At 41.9% G+C, this 26,822-nt stretch overlaps 1 protein-coding gene across 1 annotated transcript in view; it reads left to right on the top strand.

The window, feature by feature from the left end:
* The window catches only part of adad1 (adenosine deaminase domain containing 1 (testis-specific)), an 89,218-nt gene that overhangs the window by 47,117 nt on the left and 15,279 nt on the right, over window positions 1-26,822 (top strand). The window contains exons 9-11 of the mRNA XM_041175890.1: window positions 6,108-6,275; window positions 10,075-10,307; window positions 22,128-22,365. Of these exons, the coding sequence (XP_041031824.1) occupies window positions 6,108-6,275; window positions 10,075-10,307; window positions 22,128-22,365 (639 nt within the window). The remainder of the gene's footprint in view (window positions 1-6,107; window positions 6,276-10,074; window positions 10,308-22,127; window positions 22,366-26,822) is intronic.

Here is a 26,822-nt window from a genome sequence, read left to right as displayed (position 1 = left end):
CTCCACACTGACCTGCAGAACTAGCCAGGTATCTCTGCGAGCAGAGCCAGGCTTTTTAACCTGCCGCCTCCCGGCTGTAGGATCTATTGCTGACGACATGATAGCAAGGCAGGGGGTTGATGAGACTTCAGTTTCTTATGAAGAAGTCCTGCAAGCTTTCGACTCTCATTTCCCTGTCTGTCAGAATTTAATAATCAAGAGGGCTAAAATTAATAGAAGAAAGCAAAGGTCAGGCAAAAGCATGGATTTGTTCATCAACGATCTTTATAGGCTGGTAGCGAACTGCGCTTTTGGAATTTTTAAAGACAAGCTAACTTATGACAAAATTGTAGTAGAGGTCCTAGATGAAGTATTATCAGACCTCTTACAGACGAGAGGATTTAACGCCAGTGAAGGCAGTGCAGATCGCGAGGCAAATGGGGAGGCAGAGGACTCGTGGAGAAGATGGAGTGGGACTGTTCAGGATTTGTAGGCCATAAAAGGGGAAGCGTGCCTAAGCCCACCAAAATGGGGGAAAATGTGCCAATTACCATTTTGAAATGCCACCAGTGTGGCGGGAACAGACCGGATAAACGAGAAAAATAGGTCACTTCAAAACTGCTTGTTGCTGGAAAACATTGATAATCTGTAAAAAGAGAGAGAAAATTTTAAAACCGATCCATGTACAAGAAAAGAACCACAAGAACAGGAATGAACCTTCCTAGGAGAGAGAAATGACGCTGAAACCAACTATTGGTGCTAAACTTGAAGTGATGGACACCCACAGAGTTTAAATTAGACATGGGAGCAGGGGTTTCTATTTGATTAGATTAAGTCAAATTGGTCAAAATAGATTACATTGCAACCTTCACCTATTAAATTTCAAGATCATGGGGGGACGACATTAAAAGTGAAAGGCCAACTCATGGCGCAGTTGATATATAAAGATCGAGAAACCCTCGAACCTGCCATTCAAAATCAAGAATGCTCTCTAGTAAGCAAAAAGACTTGCCTAAAACTGAAATTAATTTGTAAAGTGGACAAAGTTGCTCATGATTACACTGCTAGATTCTGAAATGAATCCTCAAAATTGTTTACAGGATTGGGAAATTGAAGACCGAATACCACATCACCCTGTGAGCTGATGCTCAGCAAATTTCCCTCTTTACAGTTAGAAGGCATGGAAGGAGTAATATGCCATATGGACGACATACTTATACATGGATTCATGAGAGAAGAGCATGACCACAGGGTCAGAGCAGTCCTGAGAGCCTTACAGGATGCAGGTCTGAATGAAAATTTTGAGTTCACCAAACCTATGATCAGGTTTCTAGGTCACATAGTACTGGAATCACAGTTGATCCACAAAAAAATAAGTTATCAGAGAATTTCCACAACCCAGGAACATAACTGAACTTCAATAATTCCTTGGGATGGCGAACCAAATAGGCAGGTTTCTGCAGAATTTAGCAGAGGTTAACGAGCCCCTGTTAAAACTTTTGAGATACGGTCAATGGTGGTGCTGGAATGTGGACCATCAAAATGCTTTTGAAAGGATTAAACAACTTTTAATCTCTTCCGAAATCTTGGTACGTTATGACCCAGAATTACTGATCATAGCATTGTCTACATGTTAGGGTGGGAGGGCAGTACTTTTTTTTCTTTCATAGGATGTGGGCATTGCTGGCTAGCATTTTTATTGCCCATCTCTAATTGCCCTTGAGAAGCTGCCTTCTTGAACCGCTGGAGTCCATGTGGTGTAGGTACACCCACAGTGCTGTTAGGCAGGGAGTTTCCAGGATTTTGACTCTAACAGTGAAGGAATGACAATATAGTTCCAAGTCAGAATGGTGTGTGGCTTGGAGGGGAACTTCCAAGTGGTGGTGTTCCCATGCCCTTGTCATTCTAGGTGGTAGAGGTTGTGGGTTTATAAGGTGCTGTCAAAGGAGCCTTGGTGAGTTGCTGCAGTGCATCTTGTAGATGGTAAACACTGCTGTTAATGTGCCTCAGTGGTGGAGAGAGTGGATGGGGTGCCAGTCAAGCAGGCTGCTTTGTCCTGGATAGTGTTGTGCTTGTTGAGTGTTGTTGAAGTTGCAATCATCCAGGCAAGTGGAGAGTATTCCATCATGCTTCTGATTTGTGCTTTGTAGATGGTGGACAGGCTTTGGAAAGTCAGAAGGTGAGTTACCCTCTCCAGAATTCCCAGCACCTGACCTGCTGTTGTAACCACAGTATTTATATGGTTGTCCCAGTTCAGTTTCTGGTCAATGGTAGCCCCCAGGATGTTGATAGTGGGGGATTTAGTGATGGTAATGCCATTGAATGTCAAGGGGACGATGGTTGGATTTTCTCTCATTGGAGATAATCGTTGCCTGACACTTAAGTGGCAAGTAACATTCATGCCACACATCAGCCCAATCCTGAATGTTGTCTGGGCCTTGCTGCAAATGGACTTAGACAGCTTTTCAGTATCTGAGGAATGGTGCTGAACATTGTGCAATCATCAGCAGCATCCCCAATTTTGACCTTATGGAGGGAAGGTCATTGATGAAGCAGCTGAAGATGGTTGGGCCTAGGGCACTACCCTGAGGAACTCCTGGGGTTGAGATGATTGATCTCCATTAACCAAAACCATCTTCCTTTGTGCTAAGTTTGACTCCAACCAGTGGAGAGTTTCCCCGCCCCGATTCCTCTTGACTCCAATTTTGTTAGGGCTCCTTAATGCCACACTTGGTCAAATGATGTCAAGGGCAGTCACTCTCACCTCACCTCTGGAATTCAGTTCTTTGGTCCATGTTTGGATTAAGATTATCATGAGGTCAGGAGCTGAGTAGCCCTGGCAGAACCCAAACTGAGTGTCATTGAGCAGTTATTGCTGACTAAGTGCCGCTTGCTGGCACTGTATACAACCCCTTACATCACTTTACTGATGATGGAGAGTTGACTAATGGGGTGGTAATTAGACTGGTTAGATTCGCCCTGCTTTTTGTGGACAGGATATAGATGGGCAGTTTTTCACATTGCTGGTAGATGCCTGTGTTGTAGCTGAGTGCAGCACAGAGAGACGGCAAACATAGACCAGACAACTATGCCTCTAGGTCACTAACATAAACGAACAAAGATATACCACGATCACAAAAGAAGCTTTGGCAGCAACTTGGGCATGTGAAAAATTTTTAAACTATGTTTCAAAGTCGAAACAGGCCATAAACCACTAGTTGCCCTTCTGAACACGAAAGAAATAGTGAAAATGCTGCCCAGAATCCAATAGTTCAGATTAAGCTTGCTGAAATATGACTCCATCACAGTATATGTGCAAGGACGATGTCAAATAACAGTGGACATACTGTCACGAACATTATCAGAAGGACCCAAACAAGAGGGTTTACACTTTGTCGAGGAGGTTGACGCATATATGCCCTTAATCACTCAGCACTTACCAACTACTACAAGAAGATTGCAGGAAATAAAGCAAGCGCAGCAACAAGGTGAAGAGTGCCTTCAAATCCGAGAGCATTGTCTGGAAGGATGGCCAGACACTATCCTCAGTAATCCGATACTACACCACTTTGAACGGTGCAAGCACCTCTCAGTCATTCATGATTTATGAGTCTTCAATGAAATAGTAGTCATACTGAAAGCACTTTGGCTTAATATTCTTCAAAAACTTCACCAAAGTCATCTATAATTGTAAGTTGTCGTGCAAGGGCGCAACTATCATTCTGGTGGCCAGGCATTACTTGCTCTACAGAAGAAATGATTTTTAACTTTCATACTTGTGCTATAACAAACCAGGAACAAAAAGAACCACTACTAATTTCTACCTTTCCACCAAGGCGCCGTGGGAGTGCCTGGTAATGGACTTATTTGAATTTAAGGGGAAAACCTTATTGTTGTCGATAAATACTCATGGTGGATTGAAGTAAACCAATTGCGTAGTATCAAAGCAGAAACAGTCATTCAACCCTTTGAGAATTTATTCAACGTTTGGCCTTCTGGACATTATACTGTCTGACCATGAGCTGCAATTTGCAAATGAGCTATTCCGAAATTTCTTAAACGAATATGGCTTAATTCATGTAACCAGTTCACCTGACTATCCAAGCAAATTGGGAGGCTGAGAGATGGGAACAAACTATTAAGGGTTTATGAAAGAAGAAGAAGACCTTAATTGAGCTCTTCTGAGTCATTGGTCCTCACTACCACAGAATGGTTTCTCATCATCAAAATTACTAATAGGTAAGAAATTGAGAACAGAGCAAAAACCTAAACTCAGCGTCACTACGAACAACCATGAAAGGATGAAACAGGACATGGAAGACCAGAGGAACAGCCAGGTTCTAAACTTTAATCACAAACGTAGAGCATGTGAGTTAACAGTGCTGAAACCGGGGTAGAGAGTACGATTCCAAGATCAACAGAGATAAGGTACGATCATTGAAAATACTCTACAAACAAAATCGTACAGGGTTGAGACAGACTAGGGTATCATAAGGAGAAACCCCAGTGCCTTAGTATCTTTAGAAAGAAAGCCAATACTTGAGTTTACTACTCAGACTCTGGAAAGGGGGAAAGACTTCACCACAATCTCTACAGCCACCTAGGAGAAGATCACTCACACTGACAGAAGGGAGAATACTGAATATCCTTGACCTCAAAAGAAGACCAGGGAAATTGGTCAAGACACCTCATAGGCTAACCCTGTGAAGTCTGAGACTTTGAGGGGGAGATGTAGGAAGATATAAATGCGATGGGGGATAAAGACTTTGGGGGGGGGGGGGCGGTGTTGTAGAGTAAAGGGTTCACATCAAAAGCATACATGATGTTGATGTAAAAATGTCAGATCATATGATTGAGAGGTAAGAGAGATCTGGAAGAAGGAGAAGCTCCATCGTGTGGAAGCCCAAATCTGTAAACACTTTCCGTAAATAAACAGTCATGGTTAGAGAGACTATGGACTTGAGCAGCCTACATTTAGGAGACTAGAGAATCCCCTTTTTAAAACAGTCTAAACCCCTACACACGACGAAATTCCCCTACTCTGAGGAGACCAAACAAAGATTGGGTGACTGCTTTATAGAACACCTCTGTTCAGTGCACAAGCATGACCTTGCAATTCCACTGGCCTGTCATTTTAATTCTCCACCTTGCTGTCCAAGAACATTTCATCACCTTGGCCTGCTGCACTGTTCCAGAAAAGCTCAACATAAGCTTGAAGAATAGCACATCATCTTTCAGTTAGGCACTTTACAGCCTTCTGGACTCAACATTGAGTTCAACAATTTCAGACTGTAAACTGTCTGTCTACCTCCACCCTCTCAACCAGGTTTTTCTTCTCTTTATTTCTTCATGGTTCAGTTTTTCTCTTGTTTTTGTTTACAGCAGCACACCTGCTCTAGGCACTTGTTTTTGTTTATCTTCCTGTCCCATCACCATTTCCTTTTGTTTCGTAGGACTAAATCTTCTGCTATTCAATCTCTTCTGTCTTCCACACTGACATAGACCTTCCTTTTGTCCTCTTCCCACCCACCCCTTACTGTAACTTTTCCCAGTTCTGATGAAAGGTCATCAACCTGAAATGTTAACTCTGTTCCTCTCTCCACAGCTGCTGGCTGACTTGCTAAGTATATCTGCATTTTCTGCTCTTATTTCAGATTTCCAGCATCTGGAGTGTTCTGCTTTTCGACCCCAAAGTAGGGCTCTTCCTTATGTACTGTGCAGGAGTATGGTTGTCACATGGGAGAATACCTCTGTCAGACACAAACTTCCTTTATGTTGCTTCCTCCCTACACCAGTGACCCAGTATTAGTTCATTCCACGAATATGAAATATGCCTCTCAGGAAGAGAACCTAGGAAAGTAAATCATATTCACATTCACATGATATAAATTATTATAACAAAATACTTTATTATTCTGCACTTTTCTTCATGACACACTGGATTTCTCTCCAAGACTTTGTTATTAAGACATCATCTAATGTATGTCCTGATAATCCATTCATTTTAACATGTTTTCTTATTTAGAGCAAAGCACAGATATTTTATTACATTGGAGTTAATGTTACATCAGTGAAAGATAATGTGAATTAGAGAGCAGGTATTTCATGTGCACCCCTGTACTTTCTAGGTATATTTACAGGCATCTTCTTATGTTCTACAACAAAAATCCTGATGTGGTGAGCCAGTCTATTTTTTGCACTGAATCCGGAAGAAAAGTTCTTACTGTTAAGGATCGGACTAACTTTCACCTTTATCTGAATCAACTGCCAAAAGGAGCTGCACAGATTAAACAGTTGTAAGTCAAAAAGCAGAATGATGTTTTAAATTAATCTAATCCTGAAATGGTGTAGATTTATGTCTGTAAAATAGTTCATATTTTACAGGAATAGCACTCATATATTTTGTTGAAGAATACAGTCCCAAACAGTGACTTGCTTGAGGGCTGTTATCACTAAAAAAAAACCACCAGAAGTCAGTTCTGTTTGGATATGTTACAGTTAAAAATAAGCAATGAATATATGTTAAAAAGAAAATTCTGTATAATATGCTGAATATCTTACATTCTCTGTACTTAATTTTCTAACACTGAGGTTGCTGATAATTTCATGATGTAAAGATTGCAAACCTGAACAGCAAATGGACGTCCAATCTCTCTACACCTCCATCCCCCACCGGGATGGTCTGATGGCTCTCCGCTTCTTCCTCGAGCAGAGGCCCAAACAATACCCATCCAGCACTACTCTCCTCCGTCTGGCTGAACTTGTTCTCACACTGAACAACTTCTCCTTAAACACCTCTCACTTCCTCCAAATAAAAGGTGTGGCTATGGGTACCCGCATGGGCCCCATGCCTGTCTCTTTATGGGGTACGTGGAACATTCCTTGTTCCAGTCCTACTCTAGCCCCCTCCCACAACTCTTTCTCCGGTACATCAATGATTGCTTCGATGCTGCTTCATGCTCTCGTCTGGACCTGGAAAAATTTATTAATTTTGCTTCCAATTTCCACCCCTCCATCATTTTCACATGGTCCATCTCTGCCACTTCCCTTCCCTTTCTTGACCTCTCTGTCTCAATTTCTGGTGATAGACTGTCCACCAATATGCATTACAAGCCTACCAACTCCCACAGCTACCTCGACTACAGCTCCTCACACCCCGCTTCCTGTAAGGACTCCACCCCAATCTCTCAGTTCCTTCGCCTCCATCGCATCTGTTCTGATGATGACTCTTACAAAAACAGTTCCTCTGACATGTCTTCCTTCTTCCTTAACCGAGGTTTTCCGCCCACGGTGGTTGACAAGGCCCTCAACTGTGTCCGGCCCATCACCCCCTCAACCGTGTCTGGCCCATCTCCCGCGCATCCGCCCTCACGCCTTCCTCTCCTTCCCAGAACCATGATAGAGTCCCCCTTGTCCTCACTTATCACCCCACCAGCCTCCACATTCAAAGGATCATCCTCCGCCATTTCTGCCAACTCCAGCATGATGCCACCACCAAACACATCTTCCCTTCACCACACACCCCCCGCCCCCCGGCGGCAGTCCGCAGGGATCGTTCCCTCCGGGACACCCTGGTCCACTCCTTCATCATCCCCTACAATTCAACCCCCTCCCACGGCACCTTCCCATGCATCCACAGAAGGTGCAACACCTGCCCCTTTATTCCCTGTCTCCTCACCGTCCAAGGGCCCAAACACACCTTTCAAGTGAAGCAGCATTTCACTTGCACTTCCCTCAGTTTAGTCTGCTGCATTCGTTGCTCCCAATGCAGTTTCCTCTACATTGGAGAGACCAAACGCAGACTGCTGACCGCTTTGCAGAACATCTTCGGTCTGTCTGTAAGCATGACCCAGACCTCCCTGTCATTTGCCATTTCAACACTCCACCCTGCTCTCATGCCCACATGTCTGTCCTTGGCCTACTGCATTGTTGCAGTGAAGCTCAATGCAAACTGGAGGAACAGCACCTCATCTTCCGACTAGGCACTTTACAGCCTTCTGGACTGAATATTAAGTTCAACAATTTTAGATCATGAGCTCTCTCCTCCATTCCCGCCTCTTTCCGAGCCCCCCCCTTTTTTCCAATAATTTATATAGATTTTTCTTTTCCCACCTATTTCCATTATTTTTAAATGTAGTTCCATCCATTGTTTTATCTCTACCTTTTAGCCTATTTCGATCCCTTCCCTTCACCCCACCCCCACCACGGCTATCTGTACCTTGCTTGTTCTGCTTTCTACCCTTAATTAGCACATTCCTTAGACAATATCACCACCTTCAACACCTCTTTGTCCTTTTGTCTATGACATCTTTTGGCTATCTCCACCTATCAGTGGCCCTCTATCCAGCTCTACTTGTCCCACCCCCCTTAAACCAGCTTATGTTTCACCTCTTTTCTATTTTTCCTTAGTTCTATTGAAGAGTCATACGGACTCGAAACTTTAACTGTGTTCCTCTCCGCAGATGCTGCCAGACCTGCTGAGTTTTTCCAGGTATTTTTATTGTTGTTCAGCAAATTACAAACTCCATTCAATACACAAATCATCTATGTACAAGTTAAACTTGCTAAATACACTTGATATGTTCCTGATTACTGTTCTGTCGTGCATCCGGCTCGCACCAAAACTTGATTTCCATTATTAAGTGAGCAGCTATTGGTGTCACAAGCCACTCGCTGTGCCTATGGCTGTATGCTTCTATTCCTAGATCTAGCTTTAAAAAAAACTTATAAAGTTCACTACTCTGTTTTCCATTGACTGAAACTTGCATTAATCAGTTGATTATGGGCAGCTTAATAATCATTTACCAACTTTCCTTGAAAGTGTGCACAGTTCCTGTTGTTAAGGAATAACACTAAAAGCTGCTTATAGTTACATATTTAATCCTCACAACGCTAGATGTTGCCCTACCTTAAGTGACTGAGCTCAACTAGCTGTTTTGTTTTAACTTTATATTACAACTGTGTACAGCATTATTTGTCTTGTCAGTAAGATATTTTGTAATTTTCTAATGTTCTAGAAATTGGAATTGAAGTGTAATGGTACCTTTTCAGGTTTTTGCCAAATGGAGTTGCACTTTGTGAGTTGGAGCAGGCCAGTTAAGAATGAATTAAATAACTGTGGTCTTAATGAATTAAATTATACATCAGGGTAAGCAAGGCTTTTCCCACCACTCAATAATGCAGTACCACAACCCTGGCTACATCATCTAAAGAAGGGACTTGTAAGAAAGAGACTTGTTGAAGATTGTGTTCTTTTGGCTGCCAATGATGAAAGAGCCAGAAAACTCCAATTCCACTGTCCTGGGGAAGAGATGTGGGCACCTAACCTTTCTAAGCTCACTTATTAGGCTTGCTGCTTGAACCCCAACTGCACAGTTCCTTTGATTAATAGATGATTATTGCTCTGGCACATTGGCGCATTAGAGTACAAGGTCATTTTTCAAGTGTGGCCACTGATACTGTACCCAAGTAGAATATGTAACACAAGTATCGCTAGAGCTAATAGCTCACTGAGTCTTGGCAGTCATTTTGGATATATGCATCATATGACTTCTTATTTCAAAATGACATTTCAGTAAACTTTCTTAAAAATAAAGCTCCAAGAAATACAGATTAAAAATTATCTTTATTTTTCCGCCCAAAATAAATTGTTGCAAGTGAAACCTAACATTGATGTAAATACATAGCAAAATTGTCAGCATGTGCAAAGAGAAAACAGATTAATATGTCAGGGTTGACTTCCTAACTTCTCATGGCTGATGGGGAGACTTGCCCACTAATGTACCTTGGAGACTCAGGAACATGTTAAGTCGTGATGTAAATTAAGGCAAACTTATATCATCTAATAGTTTCCTGCTTTTCCATTTAGCCAATTGCAGGTATTGAAATCATTAAGTTCCTCTATGATTTGAGTAATTGTTGTTTGTTCTCCTTCAATCCCAATAAGGGATCTGCTTTATTTTTGTTTTGGTGAAAGATTAAACTCAAAACGTTAACTTGTCCATTTTCTTTACAGTTGCTAACTGGCCTGCTGTGTTTTTCAACTATTTGCATTTTTTAAATTTGTAAGAGAAATATGCAACTTTCCTTACACAGGCATCTGGCTCCTCACTCAATATCTACCTTTCATACTAACAAAGAGATGGAACTTCATGTTATTTTGGATGGAAAGGTGTACGCAATTAGTCATTGCAGTCCTGAAGTAACTGGTACTAGAGTGTGTAGCATGTCCGGCAGTGATAAGCTTACTCGTTGGGAAGTGCTTGGAGTTCAGGGAGCTCTGCTTAGTCACTTCATTGAACCCATCTACATCAACAGCATTCTTATCGGTAAGTGTGATATTTCAATGCCTAGAAAATTGGTATTCTGCTAAAGTGCACTGCATTTAACCTTCATTATTAAAGCATTTATTAATATGTTTTAATATTTTGAACTTATTAGAAATTTTGCAGCTTGTCAAAAGGTGCTTAGTATTTTGTGATCCTTTTTAAATTTCTTAAACATAAGTAATTTATTTTTCATTCCCATGGGTCACCAAAGGCGACTCCTGTCAAGCTTGTTCCACTCCAGCTCATGTCATTTCCACATCTTGCTGGAATCGGGCAGAAGTTGCTTCAGGTATACCTTGAAACAACACCTGGAACAACTTTGTTTGCTGAACTCTTAATGTATTACTTGCCATGATGAGAACCAATCCTAAGGGTTTTTATTTGCATCAAAGAGAGGACAACCTTCTAACGTAGAAATCATGTTGGTGTTTTGTAAAGGTTGGATGAAATAGTTGACAAGGAGCCTGAAATTCAAAATTTGAGAAACAAAGCCGCATAAATGAACCATCAGAGATCATATTACCAAGGGTTTGTTGAAGAAAAGCAACCAAGATTTTGAATGGTGTTATGATGTAGCAGGTGGTATGTGCCAGGCAGACCAAATCCATAAGGGAAACTTGGCCACGTTATTACAACGGTTTTGCAATTTGTATTTATTATGAGAAGATATGTGCACTAAATTCAGAAGTAATGAGTCCACTAACACCTTTAATGATTTTAAAAATTAGATTAAAACATTTATTAAGAAAAGAATTCAAACACATACATAAGATTACCGTTACTTGATACCAGCCCCAAAATTCTTACTTAACCTGACTCCCAACTACACTTCCCTTTTAAGGTAACAATCCAAAATAAACTTTAAATTCAAATAGGCAATTCAGCAAGGTTACCACAACACCCACTTGACAGTGGAATTCCAAAGGCTTTTTAACACCACTTTAGTTACTGGAGTAGCACTCCTGCTTCAGGATGTCTAGAGGCTTTTTTCCAAGGTTGTTTCACCCAGTGTAACTTTCAAGATTTTACACCACCACACCCCTACATAACCTTCCATCCTCCTTTTTATATGTTTTTCTCTCTCTTTAATGTGCAAAATCCTATGTTCGACATGTCTTTGGAAATCTAGTTTTCCCATAATATAAAAACCTTTCATGTCATAATTACAGTCACTTTCAGGGGAAAAAATAAACGCATGGCTTTGTCTCAATTACCTTGCCAGTTGTAAACATTACAACATTCCTTTGAAAATCATACAACCCCTTCAGTTATTTAAAAATGCAAATTTCCTTCTCACCCTATCTGTAGAATCCTCATCCTAGTTTATTCAGCTCCATTTCAAAATTCTGCTTTACACCTAACTCATTTGATAATATCAATCCTTTGGTCTAAGTACCTCTAGTCTAATTAAATCAGTCATACAGACAGAACCATCTACATTCACACTCATAAGCCTACAATAATATTATGAAAAATATGATAGTTTCGTGACAATGGTCAGGACTGTTGGTATTTCAACATCTTATGTTTTACCTCATATGTTTTTGACTGTAAATAACTCTAAACATTCTAAATAAGCTTGTGCTTATCAATCTGTCAGGATGCTATATTTTGTCTTTTGAAACAGTGGGCATCCCACCTATTTTCCAAAAAGTAGTTTACAAGTCTGGGTGGGGCTAGAGGACATCGGTAGAGTGTTGAACAAATACTTCTCACCCGTCTTCACCCAAGAGAATGAGGATGAAGGTATCGAACTCAGGGAGAGAGACTGTGAGGCTCTTGAGCAAATTGATATAGGGAGTGACAAGGTATTGGAGGTGTTGGCAGGCTTAAAAGTGGACAAATCTCCAGGTCTGGATGATTTATGTCCCAGGGTGCTGAGGGAGGCAAGGGAGGAGATCACGGGCTCTGACCCAAATATTTAATTCCTCTATGGCCGCGTGGGAGGTGCCAGAGGACTGGAGAACAGCTAATGTGGTTCCGCTAGTTAAGATGTGTTGTAGAGATAAGCCAGGGAACTACAGACCAGTGAGTCTCTCGTCAGTGGTAGGGAAACTATTGGAGAAAGTTCTGAAGGAGAGAACCTATCTCCACTTGAAGAGGCAAGATTTGATCAGGAATAGTCAGCATGGCTTTGTCAGAGGGAGTTCATGCCTAACAAATTTGATTGAATTTTTTGAGGAGGTGACCAGGTGTATAGATGAGGGTAATGCAGTTGATGTAGTTTATGTGGATTTCAGCAAAGCCTTTGACAAGGTCCCACATGGGAGACTTATAAAGGCACATGGGATACAGGGTAATTTGATAAGGTGGATTCAAAATTGGTTTAGTTGGAGGAGACAGAGGATGATGACAGAAGGATGCTTTAGTGACTGGAAGCCAGTGTCCAGTGGTGTATCACAGGGATCTGTGCTGGGTCTCCTATTATTTGTAATCTATATTAATGACATAGATGACTATGTGGGGGGTAGTATTAGTAAGTTTGCGAATGACACAAAGATTGACCGGGTGGTTAACAGTGAGGTTAAGTGTCTTGGGCTACAGGAAGACATAGACGGGATGGTCAAATGGGCAGATAAGTGGCAGATGGAATTTAACCCTGAAAAGTGTAAGGTGATACACTTCGGAAGGAGTAATTTGACAAGGAAGTATGACACTAGGAAGTTCTGAGGAACAAAGGGACCCTGGCATGTGTGTCCATAGATCTCTGAAGGCGGAGGGCCATGTTAGTGGGGTGGTGAAAAAGGCATATGGGACACTTGCCTTTATCAATCAAGGCGTAGATTACAAAAGTAGGAAGGTCCTGTTGGAGTTGTATAGAACCTTGGTGAGGCCACAGCTGGAGCACTGTGTGCAGTTATGGTTGCCACATTATAGGAAGGATGTGATTGCACTGGAGAGGGTGCAGAGGAGATTCACCAGAATGTTTCCTGGGATGAAACATTTAAGTTATGAAGAGAGGTTGGATAGATTTGGGTTGTTTTTGTTGGAGCAGAGAAGAGTGAGGGATGACCTGATCGAGGTGTACAAGATTATGAGGGGCATGGACAGGGTGGATAGGGAGCAGCTGTTCCCCTTATTTGAAGGCTCAGTCACAAAGGGAGATCAGTTCAAGGTGAGGAGCAGGAGGTTTAGGGGGGATGTGAGGAAAACTGTTTTTACCCAGAGGGTGGTGACAGTCTGGAATGCGCTTCCTTGGGAGCGTGGTGGAGGCGGGTTGCCTCATCCTTTTAAAAAGTACCTGGATGAGCACTTGGCATGTCATAACATTCAAGGCTATGGGCCAAGTGCTGGTAAATGGGATTAGGTAGGTAGGTCAGGTGTTTCTCACATGCAGACCTCCACCTCCTTTGGGCTTCAAATGTTTCTAGCTTTTCACCATTTAGAAAGTACTCTGATCTATTTTTTTAGGTCCAAAGTGGATGACCTCATATTGATTGCCTACATTGAAATCCATTTGCTAGTTTTGCCCATTCACTTAATCCATTAATATCTCTTTGTAATTTTATGCTTCTGTCTACTGTGCCACTCATCTGAGTTGCATCAGGAAACTCTGTCCTCTGTCCCATCATTTACGTTGTTATTGAATATGATGATCCAGCACCAAGCCCTGTGGGATGCTACAAGTCACATCTTGTCTCCTGCAGCTCTGCCAATTTCCTAGCCAGATCAGTAGTTTACCTTCAATTTCATAGGCTTCAACTTTAGCTAATAGCCTCTTATGATGAACTTTATCCAGTACCTTCTGAAAGTCCATATAAATAACTTCCATAGACGTTTTCCAGTCCACTACTTGAATTCAAAAAATTCTTTTAGAGGTTTGTCAGACATGGCCAATTTCAAATCTATGCAGGCTCTCTCTGATCACTTGAAAATTTTCAATATTGTCAGTCACTCTGTCCTTAATTATAGACAAGCAATCTCCAAACAACAGATCTTCAGCCAACTGGTGTGCAATGCCAGGGCTTTTTCTCTAACCTTAAATTGCAGTGACATGCAAATTCCAATCTAAAGAAATGGATCCTAAATTGAGAATTTCGGAAGACCATAGGACATCTGCAATGTTCTCCTCTTAAACCCTGGGATGAAAACCATCAGTCCTGGTCATTCTTTATTGTCATTATATTCTCATTATTGCTCATGCTTGCATTAATTATGGTCATTCACCTTGTCCAATTCAGTATTAGTTTCCTTGGGATGTCCAGCATGCTGTCCTCTTCCTCTACTGTAAATACTGGTGCAAAATAATTATTCAGTTTGTTATTTCCTTGTTTTCATTTACGATATCAAATTTAGCACTTTTCAGGGGGCCCGTATTGCTACTGGCTACCTCTTCCTAATGTATGTGTATATGCATGTAGAATAATGTTTTTTAAAGTTCATTCTTGGGATGTGAGCGTCACTGGCAAGCATTTGTTGTCCATCCCTAATTGCCCCTGAAGAGATGATGGTGAGCCACTGCCTTGAACTGCAGAAGTCCATTTGCTGTAATTACACCCACAGTGCTGTTAGAGAAGGACGTACCACTGTGTACCAGTGGTGGAGGGAGTGAATGTTTAAGGTGGTGCATTGGGTGCTAATGAAGTGGTTGCTTCATCTTAAATGGTGTCAAGTTTCTCGAGTGTTTTTGAAGCTGCAGTCATCTCGGCAAGTGGAGAGTATTCCGTTACACTCATTACTTGTGCCTTGTAGATGGTAGACAGGCTTTGGGGAGTCGGAGTGAGTTACTCACCACCGAATTCCCAGCCCCTGACTTATTCTTGTAGTCACAGTATTTATGTGGCTGGTTCTGTTTCTGCACAGTGGTGACCCACAGGATATTTACAGTGAGGAATTCAGTAATAGTAATGCCATTGAACGCCAGGGAGATGGTTAGATTCTCTCTTGTTGGAGATGGAGATTGCCTACAACTTATGTGGGCGAGTGTCACTTGCCACTTAACAGCTCAAGTCTGTATGTTTTCCAGGCCTTGCATGTGTGTGCAGGCCGCTGTGATGATTTTGATATATTTTGAAAGCTTCCTTTCATATTCCTTTTTTGTAGCTCTTATTATCTGTTTTATCACCTTTTGTTATCATTGTATCTCAGAGCATGTCTAACTATACTGCTGCTCTTTGGCACATCCACCTGGCCCAGTAGGTACGTCCTGAGTAATAGTATCTGCTAACGAAAGCTTATGTTTGTGTGCAGAATTGGAGCTTCCCTAACTGGAACAGAACTTGAACCAATAGAATTTACAGTGGAAGCATTATTGCAAACAGAAGCACATAATTTGTAGCCTTTGTCAACTTAGGACTCCCCAACTAAAGGAAATAATATCTAGTGATTCACTATATCAAAACTCTTCATGATTTAAAAAAAAAACTATCTTGAATCTCCTGAGTGTCCAGTGAATAGTCTCAGTATCTGGTCTGTCCTCATAACTACAGTTTCCCATCCCTGACATTATCCTAGTGAACCTGCCCTGTTTGCGGTTTGTATCTTTAGTACCATTTCTATTATGTCCAAAACAACACACAGTACACTAAATGTAGCCTAACTAGAGTTTTGTATGAATTCATCATTCATTCTTTACTCCTCCGCACCCCAATTTATCAAACACCCCTGAACTTTTTATTTTTAATGTCAACTAACTGCACTCGTATTTTAGAAATTAGTGGGAATTTAACACTTAGAAACGGGTGGGGTAGGATCAGGTGCGTATTAAAAATAGCAGAGAAAAGTTGCAACCAGGCTCCAATCTGCACACTTTGGGCTTAAGGCTGGTACATTTAGCTGTGTGCAAATGACCAGCTTGCTGGAGTTGGCACAAACATTAGCACAGGCTGGTCAACAGTCAACATACCATTTAACCTCATTGTTAAAGGCAAAAGAAAGGCTTTTGAAATTAACTATCCTTCAGATTCAACACTTCCAGCATGGGTTTCCCAGACTCTAAATTCTCAAGTGAAAAGGAGGCAAATTTCAGATGTAGTTCATGATGTCTTTAAACTTCAGATTGCTCATCCTCAATGAAGGCTCAGTTTGTACAGCTGTATTTCTTAATTCTGTCAATAGCCATTTGATGTTCCCAATCTCTCCACATAGAGATCTTTAAGATAATACACAGCTTTGATAGGCCACCCTGAAGAGAATGTAGTGGAGACCAAAACTAGGGGTCATATATATAAGACAGTTTCTAATAAATCCAAGCTAAATAATCATAGGGAGAAAAGAATAGAAGGCTAAGTTGATAGGATCAGATTAAGAGAGGTGGGGAGAGTCATGGGGAATATAAATGCTGGTACAGACCAGTTAAGCCAAATAGTCTGTTTCTGTGTTATGGGCTCAAACCCTCTGCTTCTGAATTGCACTATTTGTGGAGGGCCACTTCCAGCCTATTCCGTCTCCTGTGTTTTGCACTTCCTTTAATAAGGGGTGCAAAATCAGACATGCGAGAGAAAGAAAGCCAACTATTGGATGCAGTGCATTCTGAGAGAGTGGTTTATCCACAAGCGTTACATTGCATAAGGGTTGGGATAATTGGCAAAAGTGGATGGATACATGGGGAGGTGAGGAAGTACATAGAAAAAGTGATGATGATGCTGCTGAAACTTAAATGGGGTGTGAGGAATGATGTGATGGAGAGTGCTTAACAAGGCAGAGTGGTGGGGGTGGAGTTTACATTCTTGTTCCCTCTAAGCTGAGCAGATGCACAGCAACGTGAAATTTTCCCCGCAAACCATGCACAAGGGTGCAACTGCATAAAAACATCTAAAGGGCCTGCGTTACAAAGAAACGTTAGAGGGTTGGTTTGCACTACCTGATATTAGTGAAACAGCAACTGTATTCACTTTCCCTGACCTGGTTAGGTGATTAAATCGTTTCTTGCACTACTGCTCATCTCCAACCATGCTTTTGTGTTTCTTTCTTCCATTGCTGGGAAAAAGTACGTTCCTCTTCCTTCTGACTACATCCAACATTAACTCTGGGGAAGAATCATTAAAGTTTGGTGCTGCCCTTGTTCTTCGTTCTTCCTCTTAAGCACCACCTGGCTTCTCCAGCTTGGCGTTTCTGCATTAGCCCTTTAAATAATGAACTTTTTATCACATCATGCTTGCTGCACAGCTTGACAATACGAAACCCTGAAGTCAAGATTTATTGCCTTCAACAAGCTGAAATCACAGAATCCAACCGCTCTATCTACTTCTGGGTTTCACATATGCATTCCCCTGCCCAGAACCCATTTTTACATTAATATCGTGGCTTATGTATTTGAAACTCCAGGTATTTCTGTTCATTCATAACCTTCAATGTCTTTCCATTAAGTGTCTACTTCCATACTTCGTTTAATCCTGAAAAATAACTGATTTCACACTTAATAAATTGCACCTGAAACTTATTTGCCCATTGTGCCAAGCAATCTGTGTCATCCTGAAGACTTGTATGGTCCTCTTCATTTTTTTGTTAAAGCTCTTTCTTACTTTAGTGCTTCCAGTAAATTTTCTGATTGTGTTGGCATGTTCAACCATGACATTCCTTTAACAAATCCATTCTAGCTGTCCTTGATAAACTCTTGCTTTACAAAAAGCTCACATTTTACCTTGCATAAGCTTTCTACAAATTTGCCTATAATCGATGTTCGATTAATTGGTTTATAGTTACATGATTTGACCTTTTCTCCCTTGCATGCATTGCTTGTTCTCCTCTCCAGTGGTACAGTTTAAGGAAGATTACAGAAAATTATGGTCAGATCTTCTGTTGTCTCCTCAGACTCTGGGCCATCAGGGCCTCATTCACCTTGAATTTTGCAAATGTTTTCAAATCCAATTTCATTTCTCCAGTTACTTTTATTGATCTTGATTATTTATTTTATTGATCTTCTTCTGTTCTCACTTCTATTATCATTTGTAAAATATGGACAAAGTTTTAATTAATATCCCTTTCAACCTCCATCCTTCATAGTTGTAGTCATAAGAACATTAGAAATAGAAGCAGAGTACTCCATTTGGCCTCTCAAGCCTTCTCCGCCATTCAATAATATCATGGCTGATCTGATTGTTGACTTACCTCCACTTTCCAGCCTTTCCCCACCCATCCATAACCCTTACTTCCTTGTAGATCAAAAATCTGTCTGACCCAACCTCCACTCAGTCCCTGAGTGGCCTCTCTCCCTCTGACCATTCTTTTAATTGTAAATTGCTTACAGAAACCTTCCTATTTCTTTTTATATAATCTCTTTGTTTCATAATTTCCCTCATCACCTCCTCATATTCCTCACCCCTATACTTCCCATGATTTTTAATATTGTTAATCCTAAATTTATTCTATGATATCGCCCCTTATATTTCACTGGCTCAGATCTTCTGAGGCTGAATTTTCCTGCCGTTGGGGGGGATGTTGATGGGCGGGCGTGTACGGGCGCACTTCCAATCGGCGCCCCCGATTGGAGGGATGGCGCCATTTTACGTGGCCGCCCAGCATGACGTCTGCACAGAAGTGCTATGTATTTCCTGTGGGGGGGGGTGGGGGATTCTCAAAATCGAGAGTGCGCTCTTTCGCGCGTGCACACGAAAGAAAGCACTCATTTCCCTGAGGCTAAGTGCAGCCTCAGGGAGATCGTATGTAAAAAAGATAAAAATAGAAAAATAAAATTTCCCTTACATGTCCCCTCATGTGACAATGAGTTGAGACATGTCCATAATTTTTACAAAATCTTTATTAAAATTTTTTAAAGCCTGTTTAAATCCCGCCCGTGGATGAGATTTCATGTTTTTTCTAGTTCCCGCTGGGGCTCCTGGCCTGCCCACCAACCTTAAGGTTGGACAGGCAGGTCCTTTAATTACTTAATTGACACTGTCAATGGCCTCAAATGGGAATTGACAGGTTGGCGGGCGTGCAGCTGATTTTGCTGCGCTCCCGCCTTCCTGAAAATTTAAATCGGGTGCAGTGACGTCGGGAGTTCCCCCCAATGTCACCGTGCATCATTTTACGCGTCGGCAAACGTGCCCCGCTCCCACTCGCTGACTCATAAAATTCTGCCCCTGGTCTCTGGATAGACGTATCCTCCCAGATGTGCTACGGGACCTCTCAGAAGCAGAGTTGAAGTCTCCAGGCAGTTCCAACTTAGTTATCTAGATAATTATCCAGGAAATGTAAGACAGAAACATCCAAGTCTAACTCCTGGGTAACGTTACAACTGACGCCCCCTCCGCCGGACTCTCCACCCTGATCCCCTGGCCCCTCAACTCCCCCCTGTCCTTGACACCCCAACCCACACACCCAACCCACTTACTGAATATTCTGAGGTGCAACAATTGGCATTGGATTGCCACTCCACTTCTACTTTTCTCTGCCACACTGGAGTTCTACATTTACCTTATCCAGCCAACCCCCCCTCACCATGCCCACTTACCTTCTCTTCGTAGCTTTTCCAACAAACTTTGGGACAGTTAAACTCTTTGCTTACCAGAATAGGCTAGCAAGTGCTGTAAAAAGGTGGCTTGGCTTGTCTTCTCCTGATGATCCAGCACTACAAAGAAGCAGGTCCATTTCAGGTACACTCTGCATTCTGGAGAAGCCAAGATTGGAAGTTCTGCCCAGAAATGCAGAGCTCTGGCATGGCGGAGAAAAGTAGGTGTGGCGTGGCAATCCAATGGTGACTGCCACTCCTCAGAAGATTCAGGTCACTGAATTTTATATTTTCCCAATACAGCACCCATTTTTAACACTGAATCTGACAATGTTGTTGTGATCAGTACTTCCCGTATGTGCATTAATTATTTGCCCCATTTTATTTCCCAAAACTGAATTAAGTAATTATTCTTTGCATCTTGAATGGACTGAGACCTGAACAGTGAGATGGTAGGCAGACTAACATTTAAAAAGTTACTACCTACTTGCTGTCCAAAGCCTGTATAACTTGGTTTTCAAACTGCCCTCAAAATGGGTGGCCAGTGGTCTTGCTCTAAACAGGTTGCACCCTTAGTAAGTTTATAAATCATGGCTCTATTCCAGTTATAGGACATCAATGCAATTTTCCCATACCAGTGGGTAAAGCATGTTAGTGCTCACTCAGCTCTTTGGTACTGGATGCAGAACCTGACTGGCATTCCTTCAGTCACTCCTAAATGTTGGAAAGAAAACCTGAGGGACTGACTTTTGTGGGGCCAATCAAGAGAAACACAAATAATCCTCCTCCTCCTCTTACATAAGTTTTCCCACCTGGTGCCAGCTGTTCAGTATACTTACATCATACCATAATGTTTACTTCTGAATTGGTTTTGTGGAAGAGTTGTTAAATTGCCTTGGAAAACAACTTTGCCTAAAAATTAATAATGAAACTATAGAATATTTTTAATCAATAGATTCAGATTTGACTAGATTTGCAGTCTACAATTGGCAAGGTGCAAGCTGGCTACAGTGATTAAAATGCTTGTGAAGTAAAATGATTAGCAGATTCCCTGCTGCGTATTAAATTCTAGAAACGTATCTGCTTGATCTTTTTAAAAGGAAGTTGTCTATTGCTTGTTTACAACATTTTTGTGACTCCTATTGATGATGCTGTTGGATCTCTGATGTCTCCAAAGCAGAAGAAAGTTCCAGACTCCCGCCCCCGCCTGCTGTGCTGTCCTAAATCCATTCTAGCTGCTGGACAGTTAAATGGGAAAGCCATGTTGTTCATTGTTTGGGCCCTAGCCATTAACAATCTATATCAATGTTTTGGATGTGGAGACCAAATGTAATATTTCCACATTTGCTGGTGACCCAAAACTTGGTGAGAATGTAAGTTGTGAGGAGGATGCATAAAGGCTTCAAGGGGACTTAGGCCAAGTGAGTGAGCAGGAATATGGCAGATGGAATATAATGTGAAAAATGTGATGTTATCCATTGGTAGAAAATACAAATGCAGAATATTTCTTAAACGGGGAGAGATTGGGAAGTGTTGATGTCCAAAGGGACCTGGGTGTTCTTGTTCATAAGTGGCTGAAATCTAACATACAGGTGCAACAAGCAATTAGGAGGGTAAATGGTAGGTTGATCATTATTGCAAGGGAATTTGAGTACAGGAGTAAGGAAGCCTTGCTGCAATTGTATAGAGCCTTGGGGCAACCACACCTGGAGTATTGTGTGCAGTTTTGCTCTCCTTGCTTAAAGAAGGATACAATGGCCATAGAGAGTGTGCAATGGAGGTCCACCAGACTAATCCCTGAGATGGCGGGATTATCCCACGAGGAGAGATTGAGGAGACTGTGCCTGTATTCTCTGGGGTTTAGAAGAATGAGAGTTGACCTCATTAAAGTGTACAAGATGCTTACAGGGCTTGACAGGGTAGATGCAGGAAGGATGTTTTCCCAGGTTTTGGGGGTGGGTTCTACAGCCAGAGTACACAGTCTCAGAATAAGAGGTAAGAAATTTAGGACCAAAATGAGGAGGAATTTCTTCACTGAGGGTGGTGAATCTTTGGAATTCTCTACCCCAGAGGTTGTAGAGACTCAGTCATTGAGCATGTTCAAAGCAGAAGTCAGTAGATTTCTGGATACCAATGACATCAAGGGATACGGGGATAAGTGCAGTAAGATGAAATTGAGGTAGAAGATCAGCCATGATCTAGTTAGATGGCAGAGTAGGCTCAAGGGGCGGAATGGCCTACTCCTGCTGCTATTTTCCTATGCTGTTGTGCCTAAGAGACTGTTCAAAGTCTTCCTAGGATTTCCCTTTCAGTTTGTGTTAACTCTTATCTGTACTGTGTATGCCTATAATTTACTTTTAAAAACTGAATTAAGGATGAAATCTATCAGTTCAAATGCTTGTAAAATCGTATTTATTTTGACCTTCCAGGTGATGCAAACTGCATAGACACACGAGGGGTGGAAGTTGCAATTAAACAACGTGTAGATGACTCATTGACTTCAAAGCTCCCAAATTTCTACATTGTCAACAAACCGCAAATATGCCTTACAGAAACTGCATATCCCTGCCAACCAAATTCTGTTCATAAAGCCTTCAGTCTGAACTGGTCTCAGTCAGATTGTTTGGTAGAAGTGGTGAATGGTGCAACTGGAAGGATTGCTGTAAGGTAAAATACTGCTATTGCTGCATTATTTGAGTAAATTGCTTATATCTCAGTTTAGATTATCTTCTGGTGCAATGGTTTTTGCTTCAAAGAAGTGCTGCTGTCAGAATCTGAGTACTTGCTACTTTGACTAGCCTAAGCTGCTCTCATTAAGTCATATATGCTGTTCTCTCATATTGGATATATAGCTCGCATAATTTGCTCTTTTTCATTAGTTGGCATTATTAATTAACAAAACAAAAACAGAATTACCTGGAAAAACTCAGCAGGTCTGGCAGCATCGGTGGAGAAGAAGAGTTGATGTTTCGAGTCCTCATGACCCTTCGACAGAACTTGAGTGAGTCCAAGAAAGGGGTGAAATGTAAGCTGGTTTAAGGTGTGTGTGTGGGGTGGGGGTGGGGTGGGGGGGGGGTGGTGGTGGTTTGGGTTGGGGGGAGAGAGAGAGAGAAGTGGAGGGGGTTGGTGTGGTTGTAGGGACAAACAAGCAGTGATAGAAGCAGATCATCAAAAGATGTCACAAACAACAGAACAAAAGAACAAATAGGTGTTAAAGTTGGTGATATTATCTAAACGAATGTGCTAACTAAGAATGGATGGTAGGGCACTCAAGGTATAGCTCTAGTGGGGGTGGGGGGAGCATAAAATATTTAAAAATAATGGAAATAGGTGGGAAAAGAAAAATCTATGTAATTTATTGGAAAAAACAAAAGGAGGGGAAACAGAAAGTGGGTGGGGATGGAGGAGGGAGCTCAAGACCTAAAGTTGTTGAATTCAATATTCAGTCCAGAAGGCTGTAAAGTGCCTAGTCGGAAGATGAGATGTTGTTCCTCCAGTTTGCGTTGGGCTTCACTGGAACAATGCAGCAAGCCAAGGACAGACATGTGGGCAAGAGAGCAGGGTGGAGTGTTAAAATGGCAAGCGACAGGGAGGTTATTAATTAACAATGCTGATAAACTGTAACTTCTGATGAATACCATGTCAGTGCCTCTCTACTTCTTAAAATCCTATTTCTCATTAACTCATACTGATAGCAGAACCCCAATCTCCCACAAATTTCTGTCATTCGGCTCCAAGTGTTTACACTTATACGCTCTTGTTTTTAATCGATGCTGCTCCTTTTTCAGCACCAATTAGCACTAAAGGTTCTCCCAGACTTCTAGTCACACTACTCAAGTACCAAATTCTGTGTTAATTATATTTCCTGTCGGAGCAGAAGGTCTTGGAGGATTATTATAGTTACAAGTTTGCTATCAATGTATTATCATGGTTTCATGTTAAAAGGCAAGTCGGCTTCCATAAGTGTGAACTGTTCCAAGTACATTTAAGCTGCAGGTAACAAATTGCCATCCACACTGGGGGAAAGATCACCTACAAGCCCCTTTAAGATCTTTATGCCAAGCTCAAATGATTACCACACTATTGAACTACTTCAATATGGGCTACCCTTGGTTTTTTTCAGCTGTTGTCGGCATCATCTTTTTGTATTGCCTCCCAATTTCGAAGAGAATTCATATCCTCTGACACCTTACATCACATCAACAATTTCCAGTTCCCTGGCCCCAACTGCCTCCTCTTCACCACGGACATCCAATTCCCCCACCGGGATGGTCTGGCGGCTCTCCGCTTCTTCCTCGAACAGCGGCCCAAACAATCCCCATCCACCACTGCTCTCCTCCGTCTGGCTGAACTTGTTCTCACACTGAACAATTTCTCCTTCAACTCCTCTCACTTCCTCCAAATAAAAGGTGTGGCTATGGGTACCCGCATGGGCCCCAGCTATGCCTATCTCTTTATGGGTTATCTGGAAAAATTTATTAACTTTGCTTCCAATCTCCACCCCTCCATCATTTTCACATGGTCCATCTCTGACACTTCCCCTCCTTTCCTTGACCTCTCTGTCTCAATTTCTGGTGATAGACTGTCCACCAATATCCATTACAAGCCTACTGACTCCGACAACTACCTCGACTACAGCTCCTCACACCCAGCTTCCTGTAAGGACTCCATCCCATTCTCTCAGATCCTTCGTCTCCATCGCATCTGTTCTGATGATGCCACTTTCAAAAACAGTTCCTCTGACCTGTCCTCTCCTCCTTCCATAACCAAGGTTTTCCACCCATGGTAGTTGACAGGGCCCTCAACCGTGTCTGGCCCATCTCACGCGCATCCGCCCTCACTCCTTCTCCTCCCTCCCAGAAACATGATAGGGTCCCCCTTGTCCTCACTTACCACCCCACCAGCCTCCGCATTCAAAGGGTCATCCTCCGCCATTTCTGCCAACTCCATCACCAAACACATCTTCCCTTCACATCCCCCCGGCAGCATTCCATAGGGATTGTTCCCTCCGTGACAGCCTGATCCACTCCTCCATCACCCCCTACACCTCAACCCCCTCCCATGGCACCTTCCCATGCAACCGCAGAAGATGCAACACCTGTCCCTTCACTTTTTCTCTCCTCACCGTCCAAGGGCTCAAACACTCCTTTCAAGTGAAGCAGCTTTTCACTTGCACTTCCCTCAACTTAGTCTGCTGCATTCATTGCTCCCAATGCAGTTTCCTCTGCATTGGAGAGACCAAACACAGACTGGTGACCGCTTTGCAGAACACCTTCGGTGTGTCCGCAAGCATTACCTTGGCTTGCTGCATTTTTCCAGTGAAGCTCAATGCAAACTGGAGGAACAACACCTCATCTTCCGAATAGGCACTTTACAGCCTTCCGGACTGAATATTGAGTTCAACAATTTTAGATCTTGAACACTTTCCTCCATCCCCGCCCCCTTTCCGTTTCTTCCCCCTCCTTTTTGTTTTTTCCAATAATTTATATAGATTTTTCTTTTCCCACCTATTTCCATTATTTTTAAATGTATTTCTACCCATTGTTTATCTCTACCTTTTAGCCCTTTTAGTATTCCCCCACCCCCACTAGAGCTATCTGTACCTTGTCATTCCTGCTTTCTACTCTCAATTAGCACATTCCTTTAGATAATATCACCACCTTCAACACTTGTTTGTTATTTTGTCTGTGACATCTTTTGGTTATCTCCACCTATTACTGGCTGCTTATCCCAACAAACCACCCCCCCACCACTTAAACCAGCTTATATTTCACCCTTTTCTATTTTTACTTAGTTCGGTTGAAGGGTCATGAGGACTCGAAACGTCAACTGTGCTCTCCTCTGCCGATGCTGCCAGACCTGCTGAGTTTTTCCAGGTATTTCTGTTTCTGTTTTTGTTTTGTTTCATTTCTCACTTTTCTGTTCTTGTATCAAGTTGAGTTTTTTACACTCAATTTATGATGTTTCGCTTTGTTTTCATTTTACATATCAAGCACTTGTCCTGGCATTTTTTGTTCTAGGTATTTGACTGATTGCTGTCTAAGTAGCATGCGAGGCATATAATTTATATGCTTCTGCCAGGCACTATTGTTTTCATCTAATAGCTCAAGATGGTAGCGCTGGAAAGTGACCTGAGAATATACATATTTTGAATCTTTGTCTGTTTCTACCTCGTTTTATTATACTAGTATTTGTGTGTAGTGTGATGTGGCGTCACAAAGCAAAAGTATTATGTGCCTGCTGTAAATATGGCTGTCTTTACTCTGAAAGTTTTCATCCGTTTCCCTCTTGCCCCATTCCCACAGCGCTCCTGCATTGTCTATTTCTCAGTTTCTCTATCTGACATATGTTGCTTGAGGTTTTTTATTTAGATGTTATGTCACTATTGTCTTAGCATTTAAGGTCCCATCCCCACAGAGCTCCTGCATTGCCTACTTCTCAATTTCTCTTTCTGACATATGTTGCTTGAAGTTTTTTATTTAGATGTTATGTCACTATTGTCTGAGCGTTCAAGATCTTATAACCAAAGATGCAATTTAGAAGACTACTCTGCATACACAGTACTGGGAAGGGCCACCTGACCAAAATAGAAATAGAGACTAAAGCAAAATACTGCAGATGCTGGAAATCTGAACTAAAACCAGAAGCTGGAAAAACTCAGCAGGTCTGACAGCATCTGTGGAGCGAGAAACAGAGTTAACATTTCGAGCCTGTATGACCCTCTTCAGAACTAAAGAGAGGTAGAAATGTGATGACATTTGTACTGTTTAAAGGGGGTGGAGTAGGTGAAACTGGAAAGAAGGCCAGCGATAGGTGTCATGGACAAAAAGACAAAGGGAGTATTAATGGTAGTGATAAGGGCTGAAGGAGGTGTTAATAGACAAATAAAGGTGAGAAAATAGAATGTGCTAATAGCAGAACAAGAGTAAGCACTCTGTGAAAGAACAACATAGAACAAATAACAGATGGCCCTATTGGGGGTGGGATGGGGAGGTGGTTATGGAAAAAAGGGATAAAACAATGAATGAAAATGAAAATAGGTGGATAAAAAATAAAAATAAATTTTAAAAAGGGGTGAAGAAAGAGGAGAGAGTTCATGGCCTGAAGTTGTTGAACTCAATGTT

Source organism: Carcharodon carcharias, chromosome 1 (assembly GCF_017639515.1).
Source record: "Carcharodon carcharias isolate sCarCar2 chromosome 1, sCarCar2.pri, whole genome shotgun sequence".
In the NCBI taxonomy this organism is placed as follows: domain Eukaryota; kingdom Metazoa; phylum Chordata; class Chondrichthyes; order Lamniformes; family Lamnidae; genus Carcharodon; species Carcharodon carcharias.
Note: the sequence above shows the minus strand (reverse complement) of the source record. Positions and strands in the feature narration are given on the sequence as shown.